Source organism: Pseudoliparis swirei, chromosome 13 (assembly GCF_029220125.1).
Source record: "Pseudoliparis swirei isolate HS2019 ecotype Mariana Trench chromosome 13, NWPU_hadal_v1, whole genome shotgun sequence".
In the NCBI taxonomy this organism is placed as follows: domain Eukaryota; kingdom Metazoa; phylum Chordata; class Actinopteri; order Perciformes; family Liparidae; genus Pseudoliparis; species Pseudoliparis swirei.
The window spans coordinates 3,343,639-3,361,622 of record NC_079400.1 but is presented as its reverse complement, the minus strand read 5'-3'; the positions used below and the strand labels follow the sequence as shown (position 1 = coordinate 3,361,622).

General features: G+C 39.2%; 1 protein-coding gene across 1 annotated transcript; it reads right to left on the bottom strand.

The window, feature by feature from the left end:
- Window positions 1–667: 667 nt before the first annotated feature.
- Window positions 668–17,879, bottom strand: fra10ac1 (FRA10A associated CGG repeat 1). The gene is made up of 14 exons (XM_056429125.1): window positions 17,801–17,879; window positions 17,376–17,455; window positions 17,069–17,161; window positions 16,094–16,139; window positions 15,803–15,879; window positions 15,333–15,416; window positions 15,156–15,240; window positions 12,066–12,111; window positions 4,723–4,836; window positions 3,379–3,421; window positions 2,755–2,888; window positions 2,477–2,527; window positions 1,270–1,354; window positions 668–833 (listed from the first exon to the last, which is right to left on the bottom strand). Exons 1-14 carry the CDS (start codon window positions 17,816–17,818, stop codon window positions 791–793), a joined length of 999 nt encoding a protein of 332 aa, XP_056285100.1. The 5' UTR covers window positions 17,819–17,879; the 3' UTR covers window positions 668–790.
- Window positions 17,880–17,984: the final 105 nt, after the last annotated feature.

Genomic DNA, 17,984 nt, shown 5'->3' with positions numbered 1-17,984 from the left:
GGAATTTGTGTCGTACCGTGCTCTGAACGGATCGGGCCCCGTCTCCATCCGGGATGCGGTCACACCGTACACCCTCCGGCACGGTCGCTCCGCTCGGCAACAGCCGACCGACTCGTGACTCCTGCACTTCGAGCTAATCACTCTACATCCAGACCTGATTGCTGTCCTGGCTCCTCATTGGTGGAACGAGCTCCCCACTGACATCAGGACGGCAGGAAGTCTCTACATCTTCACCCGGAAACTAAAAACACATCTTTTCCGACTATATCTGGATGAAAACACAGATTAGCACTTCAGTGGCACTTAAATGGCTCTTACTTATTACTCATGGTACTTTTGTCGTTCGACTATGTTTAGGAAATGTTACTTTCTGTATTCTTGTTGTTCTTAGTTTGTACTCTTGGTTGATGCACTTATTGTCAGTCGCTTTGGATAAAAGCGTCTGCTAAATGACATGTGATGTAATGTTATAATTGTGCGACGGAGTAAAGTAATTACAAATGATCCCAATGGATATGCGTATCTGAACCCGATATGATGGCATGGTGGCGACATTTCCATCCGTCCCAGTGTTCAGTCGCCCTTTGCCTTTGACTAAAACTATCTTCACTCGTGTTTCCGCCGTGACGGCGGATGGATTGACCGACGTGTGAATGAAAGGCGTATGCCGGGTGGGTAAACATCACGTTTATTTCTGCAGCGGTCCTAAAACACATAATCGAATACACAAACAAATACACGAGACTGGATACAGAGCGGCGGGAGGAAGTGGAGTCACGGCAGGGGTCCGTCAAAGAAACATGTCTTCAAAGTACTCGTCAAACTCCTCCTCCCTAGAAATACCAGAGAAGATCAGAAAGAAGTGTGAGTTCCTTTAGTGCACCGTTGAACACATTGTATGTGTGGCCCCAGAGTATCTGGAAGTGTTTTATATGAATGTGACACTTGTGTTTCATCCGTTTTTTTCATGACGGTTCCGTTTCTGTGAGTTTTGTTCATATAGTACTTGTGCGAAAAAACTTTAATAAAACTTTTCTGGAATATAATTTTCTCATCGCAATTCCCATGCCAGCAGAAGCTTGACAGGTGCAGGTTAAGTGAAGGTTTCTCCTGACAGTTCAAACTGTGGTCTACCACTATATATATATATATATATCTCTATAATAGAGCTCAGTCACATATGTAGGCTAAGTGGTAAAGACTGTCTGTGATGGTTTTACAGCAGCTTACTGGGTGAGATTTAATTTGCACAATCGCAGGTAACCTCACCTTGACTTCTCCTCCACTGCAGGGGCGGGTCCTCGCCAGTGGTCGCCTTCTGATTTGCCCTTAGGTTCATCCTCAGCTTCAGAGTCTAGTAGGTGACATTCAGAGAGCGGTCAGTCACACTTTTAGGAGGGAAAAAAGTCGGTCAAACAATATCCCTTGTTCATTCAGGTCTTCACTTTGACAGGACACCGCACTCATTCTTTTGACCGGCTCCGTATTTAAGCAAAAATGGAGGTCTTGAAATAACCAATGAAGGAGTTGTAGATTAAAAAGCAGATATGTGATACGATAGGAAAAAGTATATATGCCTGCTTAGTCATCCTCCCTAGATGAGGCCATAATTTAAAGTTATCTTCCATAACCTTAAAGTCCAAACCTTCCCTGAACATATCTCTCACTAATTACACGATATTCTCAGATTCCTACATTTACTCAAGTTCAGCCTTCAACAACTGCTTCAAGAATGTGCAACTGAGGCAAAGACATCATGAAGCATGTTGAACTGCACGACTTGACCCTGGACGGAGAAAGTTTGTTTTTCTGAACACCACCACCCCATCATCCATCCACATCCCGTAGAAGCAGAACACACCGGGTAAAAGACATCCTTCATTCCACGCTGCTCACAGCGAAGGGCAAAATGACGAGGGCATAAGCAAAAAGAAAGTCCAGAGGAATGGGGAGAGAGAGAACAGCAGACCTGCTGTCTGTCTATTACGACAACCTACTAAACTAATGGATGTGTTTTCAGAAAGGGTTGTCAAGGTGCTTTCACTCAAGTTTAGAGGAGTGTGCCAGGATCAACTGCCTAGTGCAGGAGTCGGGAACCTATGGCTCGCGAGCCATATATGGCTCTTCCGGTGACGGCATATGGCTCCCAGACAATTTTGAGTAAAAAAAAAAAAAATCTCCTTCTGTCATTTTCTCTATCGCGCCAGATTACAGCAGAAGTAATTTAAGGTCCCCCGTAGCATCATGCAGCACCAGAAGTCGCATTAAAAGCAAGACATATTTAATTTATTATACGTAAAAAATCCTATATGGCTCTCAATAAAATATATTTAGAAATATTTGGCTTTTATGGCTCTCCCAGTCAAAAAGGTTCCTGACCCCTGGCCTAGTGTGTGTGTCTTCTTCATACGGAGGTGTGTGTGTGTGTGTGTGTGTGTGTGTGTGTGTGTGTGTGTGTGAGAGATATGAACGCTACCTTTGTCCGAGTCCTTCGACTCCTCTGAGCTGCTGGAAGAGGCGGAGGGATCTGGAGACAAAACAGAGAGAGTTGCCAAAAAACATGTGTTTTACTCAAAAGGGAGTCGTGAAAAAAATTAATAACCATGTAAAATGCAATAGAAAAATTATGTAATTTCCATAATAATAAAAAAAACCACAAAACACGGCAGCTCCCACAGGCTGTTCTCATCTGATCAGATGACTGCCCTAATTAATGGGACAGTTTATTTGGCTAGAAGAGGAAAGGCGTTTTACGTCTGCGTCTCTTGCGTTTGGCCTTTTTGGAGTGTGACGACGATCTCTTCCTCTTCCTCTCCTTCTTCGTCTTCTGCGGTGGCTCCTGGTTCTCCTCCGATTCCTTTTTCGTCTTTGCCTTCACCTCCTTCCTCCTACAAAACAGACTTATACTTTGAACAAACAGGATTCCGCATAGAAAGATAGCAGCCACTGTTTGTAAGGCGAGCTTAAACCTCGAGGACCAAAGACGCGTTGAGAGGCGCATGAATGGATCCGGGCTCGAACAGATGAAGGCTTTTCATTCTGTTACCAAGTCTGCTGGAGCACTCGGGGACTTTTAAAAATACTAACCCACTGTGAAAAGCCTCGGCATCGCACAGACCGTTGCAGATTACAGTCATCTTATACATTATTACAGTCAGATGTGTCAAGATTCCACTTAAAATTTCAAATGTGATATTTAATAACACCGACTGTCAAGAAAGTCAAATGGGAGACATTAATATGAATTGCAATCATAAACCCCTGCATGCTACAAAATTATGTATTGGTTGTCCGTGGTGACCTTACTGCAGACCAGTCCATAATCTTTAAAATCACTCATTAAAAAGATCCACATGTTTAATGTAAAAATGTACTTACTTGTGGTGGTAATTGAGTTTGAACGAGCATTCAGGACATAATCCTACAATAGAAACAACATGGCATCATCAATACTTACTCAAATATGATAGTGTTTTCAGAAATGTTTTGTTTTTATTACAGCAATTATAAGGGTGTTGTGAGATTAATTCTTCCACTTTTTATAATTTTTATATTGGACATAGAATATTAGAATATTGTGATAAAGTTCTTTATTTTCTGTAATGCAATTAAAAAAACAAAAATGTCATGCATTCTGGATTCATTACAAATCAACTGAAATATTGCAAGCCTTTTATTCTTTTAATATTGCTGATTATGGCTTACAGCTTAAGAAAACTCTAAAATCCTATCTCATAAAATTTTAATATTTCCTCAGACCAAGTAAAAAAAAAGATTTATAACAGCTGAGTGTTTGTCAAGGCTCAGGAAACCCTTGCAGGTGTTTCGAGTTAATTAGACAATTCAAGTGATTTGTTTAATACCCTACTAGTATACTTTTTCATGATATTCTAATATTTAGAGATAGGATATTTGAGTTTTCTTAAGCTGTAAGCCATAATCAGCAATATTAAAAGAATAAAAGGCTTGCAATATTTCAGTTGATTTGTAATGAATCCAGAATGCATGACATTTTTGTTTTTTTAATTGCATTACAGAAAATAAAGAACTTCATCACAATATTCTAATTTTCTGAGACAGTCCTGTACATGTACATACATTTATGTAAACATTTTACTCAACCTGATTTAAATAATGAATATATAAACTAAACAGAAGAGGTCCAAGGACATAACCCTGTGGAACTCCTGTGGTGCTTTGTCAGAAAGATGACCTCTATAATGACATTTATATATAAATAAATAAAAAGGTTTAAAACTTTTTAGAATTCAAAAGCTTAGGTTCTTTGAGAAATGCATTCATTAAATCACATTCATTAATTCAGTGCAACCCTGTCCGTTACAAATGTGCCTTGTTAACCAGATGATGTTTCATCAATGTCACAACATTTGGGAGTGTGATAAAATGTAAGTTTGTATGATGAATGTAACTTAATTAGAAACAAAATGTGTGTTGATGGGGAGAAAACTGTCTGGATATGACCTGTTGCACAAGCTTGTTAAAGAGTCATTTGCTGCTTGACTGAGTTCACCATGACCGGTGGCTCCTCCAGTTACAGTAATTATTCAAACAGGATTTTCTCCAGTATGATACCTGAAGGAGGATTATTATGAGCCGGGTCTTAACTAGAAAGAAAGGAAACACTAGGCTCCAGCCACACGGACCCCTTAAAGAAAGAATGACCTGCCATGATGCGAGCATGTGAGGTGTGTTTTAGCTTACGGAGTTTGACCAATGCATTTTTCTTCTCGCTGTGTTCCACGTAGGCAAAATTCACCTCCCAGCTTTTTAGGCCTTCCCGCTTCTCGCAGCGTTTGTTCCCACACTCGAACTGACCTGGAAGACAAAAGAGCACATACTCTATACACATGTGCAGACATTTTCAGTGACATTCACATGATATTGTAGCCATCTATGGACAGAAACGTACAGTATACGCAAGCAAATACATCCTAATGTGTTGATAATCAATACGTAAGAGGATAAAGATCAAACACGCCACAGAACCCTGACAGCGAGTGTACAAATATTGTGTTTAAAAGGAGTATTATATAATGGTATGGAAAAAAAGGACGCTAAAAATAAGGGAAAGAGATTTAAAAAGCCCATTTTTATAAATATATATATATATATAAATATATACACTACCGTTCAAAAGTTTGGGATCACTTAGAAATGACTTTATTTTTCAAAGAAAAGCAGTTTTTTCAATAAAGATAACATTAAATTAATCAGAAATACACTCTCTACATTGTTAATGTGGTAAATGACTATTCTAGGTGGAAACGTCTGGTTTCTAATGAAATATCTCCAGAGGTGTATAGAGGCCCATTTCCATCAACTATCACTCCAGTGTTCTAATGGTACATTGTGTTTGCTAATCGCCTTAGAAGACTAATATCTGATTAGAAAACCCTTGTGCAATTATGTTAGCACAGCTGAAAACAGTTATGCTGGTGATATAAGCTATACAACTGGCCTTCCTTTGAGCTTGAAGTTTGAAGAACAAAATTAATACTTCAAATATTAATCATTATTTCTAACCTTGTCAATGTCTTGACTATATTTTATATTCATTTGATAAATAAAAGTGTGATTTTTCATGGAAGACACAAAATTGTCTGGGTGATCCCAAACTTTTGAATGGTAGTGTATAAATAAATATATTTATATATATATATATATATAAGCGAAAGTATAGCAAAATGGTAGAGCAATGCAAAGCGGATGTTCTATTTTAGGATTGAGACTTTAAATCGTCAAAGGCGTCAGGTCGTGTCAAACAACCTTCAAACCCCGCTGCTCCCCTTGGTCCCCCCCCTCCCCCCACTGCCTATCTCCACACCCCTTCCTTCTTATCCCCCTTTCTTTGCCTCACCTCATCCCCTCAGGCCTCCCTCCAGCCGCCGCACAGCCTGCCTATTATCCCAAGAGGCACTTAAGGTGGCATTGATCTGGTCTCCGGGGTTCTCCGAGACTACAGATGAAAAATAGCCTCTTGGCTAACTCTGGCACATTTACTGAAATGTTTTTTATTTATGTACACTGTCCCTTATTAAATAAACCCAATAAAAAATTTGGTTTTTTAAAAAAGATCCTGGGTCGTGATTAGGTTGATTTTGGACGCCCTCTATTCGTTTCAAGAAAATAATCTTTAAAAAATGTGTTTATAGTTTATATGACAGTAACATTCAATATGCCAGTGCACCTCTAAAGCAGAATATTGAGCTGTACTTATACTAAAAGATGCCACAAGGTTAACTTTAATAAACATGTAACACTATTGCTCTAATACCACATGAGCCTTTAACGTATTGTATATCAAACTCAATGTCAGCGCATCTACAGTCACAAACATAAAGCCACACATTTATTTTTCCAACTGCATTGAAACAATTAACACTTAGTTGTCATCGGAGGCATTAGAATCATCCGTAAGGTCTCTACCAAATGGAGTGGCAATGCATCTGAATATTTCTTATTTATTTCACTCAAACAAAAGAAATGTGAAGGTCATTATGGTTATTCCATTATAATATATCGGGACCCTGAGTGTCTGTCCAATCCATCCAATAGCTGTTGAGATATTCCAATCTAAATGAAAGCGATGGACCAATCGACTGACCCACATCGCCGTAGAGCCACACCATGTTGACAAAAATAAAAGAAACACGTCACATTTTAAGAAGCAGCGGAAATAAACTCCAGAGTTCCAAGTGAATACAAACTTTAAATGACCTCGTCTCCCTCTAAATATTTGATGAGTGGGACTCGGAACCGGGCCGTCATCCATACGCCGTACCAACGTGACGCGGTGCCTGGGGATCCGAGAGTCTTCGCCATCATCCGTGATGTCAATCACAGTCTCGGAGGGCTCCTCCCACGACATCCAACTCTCTCCATCACAGAAGAAATTATGAACAGTTTGGCATTAGTTGCATGCCAATTAGATAGAAATTGACCGCTCTATGGTAAAAAGAATATTTTGACCTGATCATGACCTTGACCTTTGACCCGATCGATCCCAAAATCTAATCAAATGATCCCTGTATAATAACCAATCATCCCACCAAATTTCATGCGATTCAAGAATATTTTGACCTTTTCATGACCTTGACCTCTGACCCGATCGATCCCAAAATCTAATCAAATGGCTCCCGGATAATAACCAATCATCCCACTAAATTTCATGCGATTCGGTTTAATACTTTTTGAGTTATGCGAGTAACACGCATACAAATAAATAAATAAATACACGGCGATCAAAACACAACCTTCCGCATTTTCAATGCGAAGGTAACGATTAGCGGTGCAAAGAAGCCCCCGTAAGGGTCTCCGTTTGGATCGCCACCGTTTTGTTGACGAGTTTGGGGAATCCTCAGACATCGGCTGATCCTCACATCGTCAATGAAAGGCGCTGACAGCAGCAGCTGAGTGGCCTCATTGAGAAGGGAATCTACGGTCCTACGTCAACGGCTGCTAATGCCACCAGATGGCTTCTGGATTACCATTCACTGGATGAAGTCACGGGGTCGTCATCACCCGAGCCAAAGAACACTTTGTCATTGTTATTATTTTATATTTTACGATCGAATACGCTCGTCGTGGGGCTTATTCTGACTCAGCACGTCAAGTTCATCGCAAACACCGACGATGCATTTGCTCCACGACACCAGTCGACTTGGAAAAAATAATCACCTCGGGGTCGACCACCTTCAATGAATTCTCAGCCTGTGGGGAAGCGCTCAACAATCCACATGTCCCACCCCCAGGCAGATCTTTCAAACATGGGGAAAGTAACCGGCATCCAAAAGTCTTTATCCAACCAGAAGGTCCCACTTCTGACTCCAGATCAGATTTAGCCTTTTGTGTCGGTCTTTCCTCCTGGCAAGCAGTTCAGTCTACTTTTCTATTTTGCAACTTGTATTTACTTCACAGTACCCTAAGTCGACGAAAGAGCATCACATACGATACTAAAGTGATGTGTCATAGGGTTTGTGTCCAAACACCTGCATTCCACCCGTCTCTCCCTTCGTAGACTATTGGGAAATACTTGAATATTATATATAATACTTCATCATTTGTTTAATTCTAATGTGAAACACACAGTACCCGGTCACAGAGAAACATTAGATTAAAAACAGAGATGCTGCTACTTGGCAGTCTCTATTGGTAGACTCACTAAGCTGTGTGGGTTATGAGCTAATGAGTTATCACTTGGACAACTAAAAATACACTCGGTTCCTTTTCAAAGGCAGATTTAATTTGTCTGGCACAACAAAGCCCCAAATACAAATCCTGTCTCCATTGAAACACCAGGCCATGCTGAAGCAACTGTTCAAAAGCACTCAGAGGATCCAACCTTTAGAATTGGGCAATCCCTTTAATTTGTAATCAAAACAGGAAAAGTCAAAGACGCTCGTGACAAAATGCGTTCTGCACCATTTGTGAGCGATCCAAATGCAGTACATGAAGGAGAGGCAGGAATAACAACAAAATGCACTAAAAAATAAAAAATACTACGATTATAAAAACTGTTGTGTCATAGTGGAGCTTTAAAGTTGCCTCATAAAGACAATCGCAGCCGAGGCGGGTCCAATGTGATGCCTGCACCGCCATGTTAAAACCATCAACACTTAGATAAGCCAAATCCTTCTTTAACAGAAATCCCACCCAAAATAAGCCTGGCTTCAACTGCCTTTGGCCTTTGGCCCCTCCTTGACAGCACGACTCAGGCTGTGAAGGGAAACCCGCAGAAACACAGTGGAACCAAGCCCTGCACTCCAGCTGCTCCAGCGTGAAAGACACTAAAGACACATTTGCAGTGAACCGACTGGACCTCATTAGCCGCCGTCGACTCCCCGGGCCGACGACTCCGACAGGAGAAAGCTACTCCGACAAGGAGAAGGGGTCAAACGGGCTGGTTCACCAGCTATTCTCTGGAGTTTCCACCGGGTGAGGAGGCAGAGGGACCACAGGCCCAGCGGCAGTGTTGACCGGTGAGCTCACGTTCTGTACCAAAGATAACTCTTGCATGACAGCACGGTGGAACTAGAACGGGCACTCGGTGGAGTATGGAGGACTCAAAATGACTTAAGTATAAATAAATAAATGCATGACTAAATAAATGCTTAAATAAATGTATAAATAAATGCTTAAATAAATGTAAAAATAAATAAATAAATGTATAAAAATTTAAGCATTTATTTATTTATTCCCATATTTATTCATGCATTTATTTATTTATTTATTTATACTTAAGTCATTTTGAGTCCTCCATAGTAGAGCGCATACCTTTGCATATCACAAGATTGGGCATTGAATTATGAACATTTTGGCATTAGTTGCTCAAATAACGCAAAAAGTATTAAACCGAATTTCGCATGAAATTTGGTGGGATGATTGGTTATTATCCGGGGACCATTTGATTAGATTTTGGGATCGATCGGGTCAAAGGAGGTCACGGTCAAGGTCATGAAAAATCTTCTTTTTACCATAGCGCGGTCAATTTCTATCCAATTGTCATGCAACTAATGCCAACATGTTCATAATTCAATGCCCAATCTTGTGATATGCGAAGGTATGCGCTCTACCGAGTGCCCGTTCTAGTTACATCATACTTTTATGTGTGATGGTTACAGAAAAATAAGCCCAACAGTGAACAGTGTATGCCGATAAGCAACATTTCTCTCCACCTGCCTCGGCGGTGATCTCGGCTCACAGCTGTGCGCGCTGGTTGGCCGACGCTTCCTCTTCATATCCGAAACGCTTTACAGATATTGTCGCCGACTAAAGTCCAGAATCACAGTGTATCACCTCGCATGTATGCAATATCAGTTCAGGCACCCGACAACACAGCTCGATGACAATGTTGATGTGTAATTTGAGCCCACTGCTCTGAGGCGATTTGCCTCCAGCGAACACCACGACATCATCATGATGTCGGCCGTACAAAAGGTCTATTTACATTTTATTGGAAGTAAAGAATATATTTGGCAAAGTAGATCCATCATAACCTTATGTCCTGATGTGTAATGTAAAATAATTACATTTGGCTAAATGAGTTAAAAGGGACCGTAGGAGTTTTTTTACCATCAGCAAGGAGTCCCCAATTTGAAGAGGATTTACAGTATTCAACTTCGAGATTACACACAATGGATTTGGGTTAAACACGTTTCTCTTTTTTAAAATATAACTTTGTTTGGCATCTTCTACGGTCTGTTTTTATAGCCCAAAGACATAATTCTCTTTCCCTAAAGAATTCATTTCAATCTTTCAGAAGTACGAATGATTCTAGACCACACGCAGAAAGAGGGTGAGCATGAAGAAAAAGTAAATCTCATTCCTTTAGAGACAGGAAATGTGGGCCTTCTGCGGGAAGCTATATGATCGTAAACTAATATACTTTATTAAAGCACATGATCTTTTACTTCTTAATCTCCTTCATATTAAAGAAAAAAAACCTTTCGAGAGAAGGAAACCTTTCAGTCCTGTGCATTCCTTCATCCAATATCACACCGTGGCCATGAAAAGAAAGGTCAGCGCTCTTTGTAATCCACCTGATTGGGTGAAGTGGAGACGGCCTTGCCTAATACCAACATGACCTGAAGTGCACGAATAGCAGGAAATGATTTGTGGATGATATCCCACTAAGGCCCCCGTGTCAGAGCGGAAGTGCAGCGCCCCTCATATGATGCAGGCTCAGTTTATTTGGGAGAAAAAGCATTGTTTAGTGTTGAATGTATCCGTAATCAGGAGTGGACGGTGCACCACAGCGGACCTGGACTAACAACGTTAAATCCAGGTGTAACTAATTGAACAATAAAGCCTTCGAGGTGGACGGGATAAACACTCCTTAAACCTTTTAATAAGCAAAATTAACACTTTTAACTTTCAGTGAGCGGAAGCTTTTTCTCCCCATCTGAATGTGAACCTTGGTTCTACCTCACAGGATCGGATTAGTATTGATTTCACTCCAGAGTTCAGCGTCCCCGTGCTGTAAATAGTCCGTAAGAAGTATTTCTGTGGGAATCATTAATGTAAACAAATCACAGACGTGACAGTTGAAGTGAAGTCCCTCTGACCCGATCTAATCCCACTTCCTGTAGAGTATTACTACAGGGGGTGAACTGTCAGAGACCAGGATTACAGTCTTAATCTGGAACAATATATTGCCTTAGTCAGTTCTCTCAGAAATACTGTGTATGCTTGTGATGCCGCGTTGAAGTAAAACACAAGCAAATTATTAAAATGTATGTGTACGTGTGTACGTCTCAAAGCTTATCAATGAGTTGCAGGGGCAGGTTTATCCTAACCGAGGAACTGATATTGTCCTTCCAGGTAAACCTCTAAATATCCGTCACCGTCTCACGAAGGAGCGACAGAGAGGCGTTGAACTAATCCTGAACCATTCATGATCAAAGCGCTGCCAATCTGTCAAAGTAGGCTTCGTCAAAAGTGCAGAGGTAGAATGAGGTTTCTCTTTCGGTGTGAGAAATAATAAACAGGGAACCAACAGGACAGTGCTTTGGGGAGCGTTTGTTTGAATGAACTTACTAATCGATGGCTGATTGCTGTCAATAGTTCCCAAAACCAAAATGAAAGCTCAAGTAAAAAGCAATAGGTCAAAGTAAAATGAAACAAGCCAACAGAGACTCATGTGAGGAAGTATCCGCTGAATGTTACGTACTGCTGTGTAAATAGCTCAATACATCTCTGTCGCCACCTGGTGGAGAAGGCTGTGAACTGTTTTATGGGCAAGTATGGGCAACATTAGATGTGTCGTAAATCCATACTACATACGGTTTATGTTTATATACAGAATGTACAACATAATAATAGTCATAGAAGAATTTTTTTAAGTCAGCACAAAAGAAATCTGCATACTGATTGTTCCGAACAGTAAATTACGGAACGCTACACACTGAAAAATGGGTATGTATGGATTTGGGACACGGCTATATATATATATGTATAATATATATATATATTTATTTATATATATATATTTATATATATTTATATATATACAAATAAAAGTAGTATTATGTTGGGTAATGTCCTACCGTTGCCAGATACCACTTCATCCTCAGTCCGCCAACGAAATCCAAACTGTTGGGCGCAAATTTAATAACACAAACACAGAGCATGAATTACAGTTCTTACCTCATGAATCTTAAATCAAGCCTAATAAGCTTAATCAAAGGAATCCTACCATAACCTAACTCAACCAGAACAGGCATTAGCACTTATATATTAATATTTTGTGATTAGTCTGAACTACATAAATAGAAATCTTAATGGCCAAATGCAACACCTTTTTAGAGGATTCAAACAGCTAGGATAACAGATTTGTATATTTGTGTAAATATTGTTTTTTAAATATTTACGTCATGTTTTCTCGTGATAGGATACGTTGTATTCACATTCACACCGTACTGTAAATGTAATCCTGTAGTCAAGTCGAGTACATTTATTATGCGTCCCTATTGGGACATTTGTGCTGCAGCAAACATAAAAACACCTCAAACAAACAATATAACTGAGAAACATTACAGCAGAGGAGTCGTTCCAGCTCCTCTGGAGCAGCCTTTAAGTGTCCAGCACAACCGTGCAGGGCTATAGGGCTGCAGGGCTGAATGGCTGGTAAGTGCACAAGCATCAATGAACAGATGATGCAATCATCAGTGTTCATGCCTTTACGCCTTTACGCCTTTACGTCGCTCTCATAGCCCCCTCTCTGTGACTCATCTGCATGCCGTCACTCCTCACTAAGCCAACACAACCGATCAAAATGTGACTAAACGTGTGTGAATAGTGCAGCTCATCAATGCATTTGGAATCGGTCAAATATATGAATAATGTGTGAGGAAATCTGAATTATGTAGTTTTGAGTCAACTGGACTGATAGTTTTAACTATAGTGCCTAATATATTGTAGATTTATTTATTATATAAAAGGTATAATTCTTGTTATTATTCATTGCATCAGTGTGTGTATATACAGGACTGTCTCAGAAAATTAGAATATTGTGATAAAGTTCTTTATTTTCTGTAATGCAATTAAAAAAACAAAAATGTCATGCATTCTGGATTCATTACAAATCAACTGAAATATTGCAAGCCTTTTATTCTTTTAATATTGCTGATTATGGCACAGAAACTCAAAAATCCTATTTCTAAATATTAGAAATATATGAAAAAGTATACTAGTAGGGTATTAAACAAATCACTTGAATCGTCTAATTCACGACAGACACCTGGAACCAAATTTTCAAATGTTTGATCTTGTTTTGCTGTTATAAATCTTTTTTTAACTTGGTCTGAGGAAATATTCAAATTTTATGAGATAGGATTTTAGAGTTTTCTAAGCTGTAAGCCATAATCAGCAATATTAAAAATAAAAGGCTTGCAATATTTCAGTTGATTTGTAATGAATCCAGAATGCATGACATTTTTTTTTTAATTACAGAAAATAAAGAACTTTATCACAATATTCTAATTTTCTGAGACAGTCCTGTATACACTACCGTTCAAAAGTTTGGGGTCACCCAGACAATTTCGTGTCTTCCATGAAAAATCACACTTTTATTTATCAAATGAATATAAAATATAGTCAAGACATTGACAAGGTTAGAAATAATGATTAATATTTGAAGTATTAATTTTGTTCTTCAAACTTCAAGCTCAAAGGAAGGCCAGTTGTATAGCTTATATCACCAGCATAACTGTTTTCAGCTGTGCTAACATAATTGCACAAGGGTTTTCTAATCAGATATTAGTCTTCTAAGGCGATTAGCAAACACAATGTACCATTAGAACACTGGAGTGATCGTTGATGGAAATGGGCCTCTATACACCTCTGGAGATATTTCATTTGAAACCAGACGTTTCCACCTAGAATAGTCATTTACCACATTAACAATGTAGAGAGTGTATTTTTGATTAATTTAATGTTATCTTTATTGAAAAAACAGTGCTTTTCTTTGAAAAATAAAGACATTTCTAAGTGACCTCAAACTTTTGAACGGTAGTGTACATATACTCATGATGCGTATTATTACCATCATTCACATTTTTGATTATGTATTTTATTATTATTATTTGCTGAGGCTCTTTCTTCCGTCTCTTTTATGTCAGTTAAATAAAAATACATGCACCTCCATACATACCACACATTGACTTAAACAATGTGTTCCATATTTGTAACAACAATAGTTTTCTTATATCCGTCTGATTCTTTTTTTCCATTCAGTTTTTTGCTTTTTCTGCGTCATCTTTAATTCCCGTTTCAATCTGCTCATCACCGTTTTGCCTTCTGCCCTCGCACCAATAATAATAATACTAATTGTAAAAACTACAGCGCCTCTAATTATTATAGGTCAACTGGGGTGTAATGTACTATTTAGGTATGTCCCCTTTCGGCAATTTGGCAACTTCACAGTCACACTTGAAATAAAATTGGAGCACAGCATCAATAAACCAAACAGTGCAGCTATGGAGCCACAAGCGCAACCCTCGGGTTTAACATATCAGTTTTAAAACCTGGCCTCAAACCAGAGCGGCCCGGTGGACACTAGAGATGCCAAAATGCATCATGCCCATGAACATTTATCTCAACTGGATCAGTGGTGGTGGAAGTTTGGGTCTGAGTTATAGAACGTTAGCCGTTGCTCATATTGTGATATTTAGAGCTCAATGCAAAAATGCAACAACAAAAAAGTGTTATTTTCTTTCTCTACATTCTGTCGGTATAATAACTTCGGTTTCACTTTATCCTTTTTCTTAGCTATAACCACAACAACATTTTACTTTCTACTGAATTACCATAACAGGTGCAATAAAATGAAAGACGTTTCTATGTTGTGCCCAGAGGTATTGTTTTCCCCATAACTCACCGCTGTGTATGTTGATTAACAGCAGCCCACTAATGAAGCGTATCACATACTTATGTCATGATTTGGATTCTGTCAACCGCAAAAAATACAACATTCTTTACTTTCTTGTCTGAACATTAAAATGGTGAGCTGATGTTTTCGAAATAGACACTAATCGTCAGGCATCATGAGCCACCTGCTACGACATGTGCTGTCTAATATGTCAACTCTACTGTTGCTGCGCTTCTGTTTCAGCTGGATAATCCATCACTCATCTCACCTTGTTTTCCTTGTATCTGCTGAGGTCAGCTATGCAGTACTCTTTAAACAGCTTGTCGTAATACTTCTTGGCAAGTTCTTTTTCCCTGGAACAGATGTAATGTAGGAGACAAGACGTTGTCATTTGAAACGGCGCAATAATCAGAAGCACGCTTAATATATGACAGTGAATGATCACCATGTCATGTCCTCCTCGTCCTCGTCCCTCCAAAGGAAGCGGTGGTTCTCACGCAGCACATCGGAATCTGTTTTGTCGTTGGCTCTGAGGGGAAGAAAAGATTCAATGACAAGGCAGACGAGGATGAACTGAGATAAATTATCATTAAAAATGCTGTCGAATGGGTCCTACTCTTGGAGGGTATAAACATGTGGGAGGGGATGGGTGGGAATCTTTGGCGGGTGTTTATGTGGATATGGATGGATTTGGATGTGTGCTGATTTTATTTTGTTGTAGATATATTCTTATTTTTTTCTTTTTCTTTTCTAGATGTCAAGGAATAATCTGTTTGTGGAAAATGCAAAATAAAAAGTTGTAAAAAAAAAAAAATGCTGTCGAATGAAAACAATGCAATACCAATACATTCGCGTTAGCCTCGAGTGAGAGCAGATGACGGACAGTCAAGTTTGACTGCGAGACGTAACACTTACGCAGAGCGTTTGAAGTCGGCCATGTGTCCTCCATAGTACAAGATGTAGTCACCGACAAACTTCTTATGTCGCTCAAACTGAAGACGTATGCTTAAGGTCAGTCTCTCTTTGAATGTCACCTTTTTCTTTTCTTTTTTTACTGAAAACAAATTATTTTATTTTATTAAAGGGAACTAAGCACTTGACCTGCACCAAACTTTATTGAGAATATAATTATTGTTTTTTGATAGTTTGAACATCTGTTATCGTTGTAAACTGACATCATTAAAACACCAAATTATTAAAGGATACAGCATTCAATGATATCAGGTGAGCTCTTCTGTTCCTGGCCTCCTCTCTGAAAACAGAATTAGTCATAGAAAAAAGACAAAGATTAGATGAATATGTTGTATATATACATATATACATATAAAAACTGAACTGAAATTAATGGCAATGTGAAGTGCATGCGACTAAAAAAGAATAACACTTAAAAAAAAGAAATACATGACAGAAGTGAGCAGGACGCTCTGCCATGATTATAGATAACGTAACATGTTTTAAATGACTCATATACAATTCATTCAGATCCCTAAACTTTTTGAACATGTACTTGTATCGCTGACATATTTTTCTCTTATTTTTTTTACATCCATCCCCTTAAAAACAAGCTAAAACTGGTTTTCTCTTTGCGTGCCACTTGACATTGAGCACAGCTTTGACATGTTTCTACACCTTGATTGGAGTCCACCTGTGGTAGATTAAATTGATTAGACATCGTTTAGGAAGAGATCCGCCTGTCTATATAAAAGTGTCGATACGAAGTCTCACAGCTGCAAATGAAAATACACTAAAGAGCAAAAAACAAGCATTGAGGTAGAAGGTACTGTTGCTTCAACATAGTGACTCAAGTGTCTGAATATTTATATAATGTCGTCAATGTTTGGTATCAAGGAAAGGATTGTGTTGTGATGATGTAAGCCTAATTAAATAATTTTATATTTAATTTAATTTGTCATTAGTATATTGTGTATTGTGTATGCATATATGTTGTATATATACATATATATTTTATATTTTACTTTGTATGCTTCTTGTATAAATCTATATCTTTCATCCCTGTTTTTGATATTTTATTTTTTATTCTTGTGTGTTTAGTTTATTGGTGCTGCTACTGCTACGACAAATTTCCCCTTGGGGATTAATAAAGTATTTATCTATCTATCTATCTAATGCAAGTGCATGGGTGTGAATGGACTGTATTTCACGACAAGTGTGCAGAACCACCTGTCCAGTTCATTCGAGTGGAAACTCCGGTGAGCTTTCTGGCAGAGCCGACTTTTCTGGAACGGCTTCTGTAAGATTTCTTCCTCGTGTTTCCTGACAAAGGTTCACATACATACAGAAAGCTTGTTAGTGGACGAAGCTGTCCACCCACACCAGTATACATGCAAGCGACTGGAGACACGCCTAGATGATCACTTTACAGAATAATACACTTTGAATACTTTCAAGACTGGTATTTTGGACAACTCATGCATTTAGCTACATTAAAATCTCGAGTTTATGTAGTAAACCAGTCGTAATCTCGTACCTTTTAAGGCCTCTTTCTGAAGACTCGCCCTGCCCATCGTCATCACTGAAGTCCGAGTCATAGCCGCCGCCTCCGTGCACCTGAGGAAACCACACGAACAACTTCAAGGTGCCATTACAGTATGTGTACTTATGTTTTGTAGTCCTCCCGCCTCTGCAAAGTCATTTGAGACTGGCTTTACCAAAAGGGATAAAGTACATTGGACTAAACGTACAGATAATGAGCGGTAACACGTTGCTTTATGCTTTAAGCGTGACTACAGCCAGCAATCAAGAGAGCAACGTTTGCAGGCAATTCTGTGGGCAACTGGCTAACTCATCTTGAGGCTAACGTTTCATGCTAACGACAAACCCACGGAGCACTAAGTGTTCTTCCAGACGTCGGGGGGTAGAAAACCCGATTTTCGGATTTAAAATACACGTCACCTTCACAAGATTATCCATGAGTTCCCTCACTTTAGTCTCCGGCTCGCAAAGTGTTTACAAAATGAAAAGTACGTCGCCGTGCGATGACGTCACGCGGCGAATCGCGGCGCGTAACTGCAACGTCATTCTGAGTGTACAGAGAGTGGATTAAAATAAACGCTTTGACATAAATATTAATTCAGGA

Excerpts from the sequence above, each read along its gene's own strand:
- fra10ac1 (XM_056429125.1), bottom strand. Across the intron at positions 16,140-17,068 it reads CACTCGAATGAACTGGACAG|AGAGGAGGCCAGGAACAGAA; the intron begins GTGGTTCTGCAC and ends TTCTGTTTTCAG. Across the intron at positions 1,355-2,476 it reads GTCGAAGGACTCGGACAAAG|ACTCTGAAGCTGAGGATGAA; the intron begins GTAGCGTTCATA and ends GTCACCTACTAG.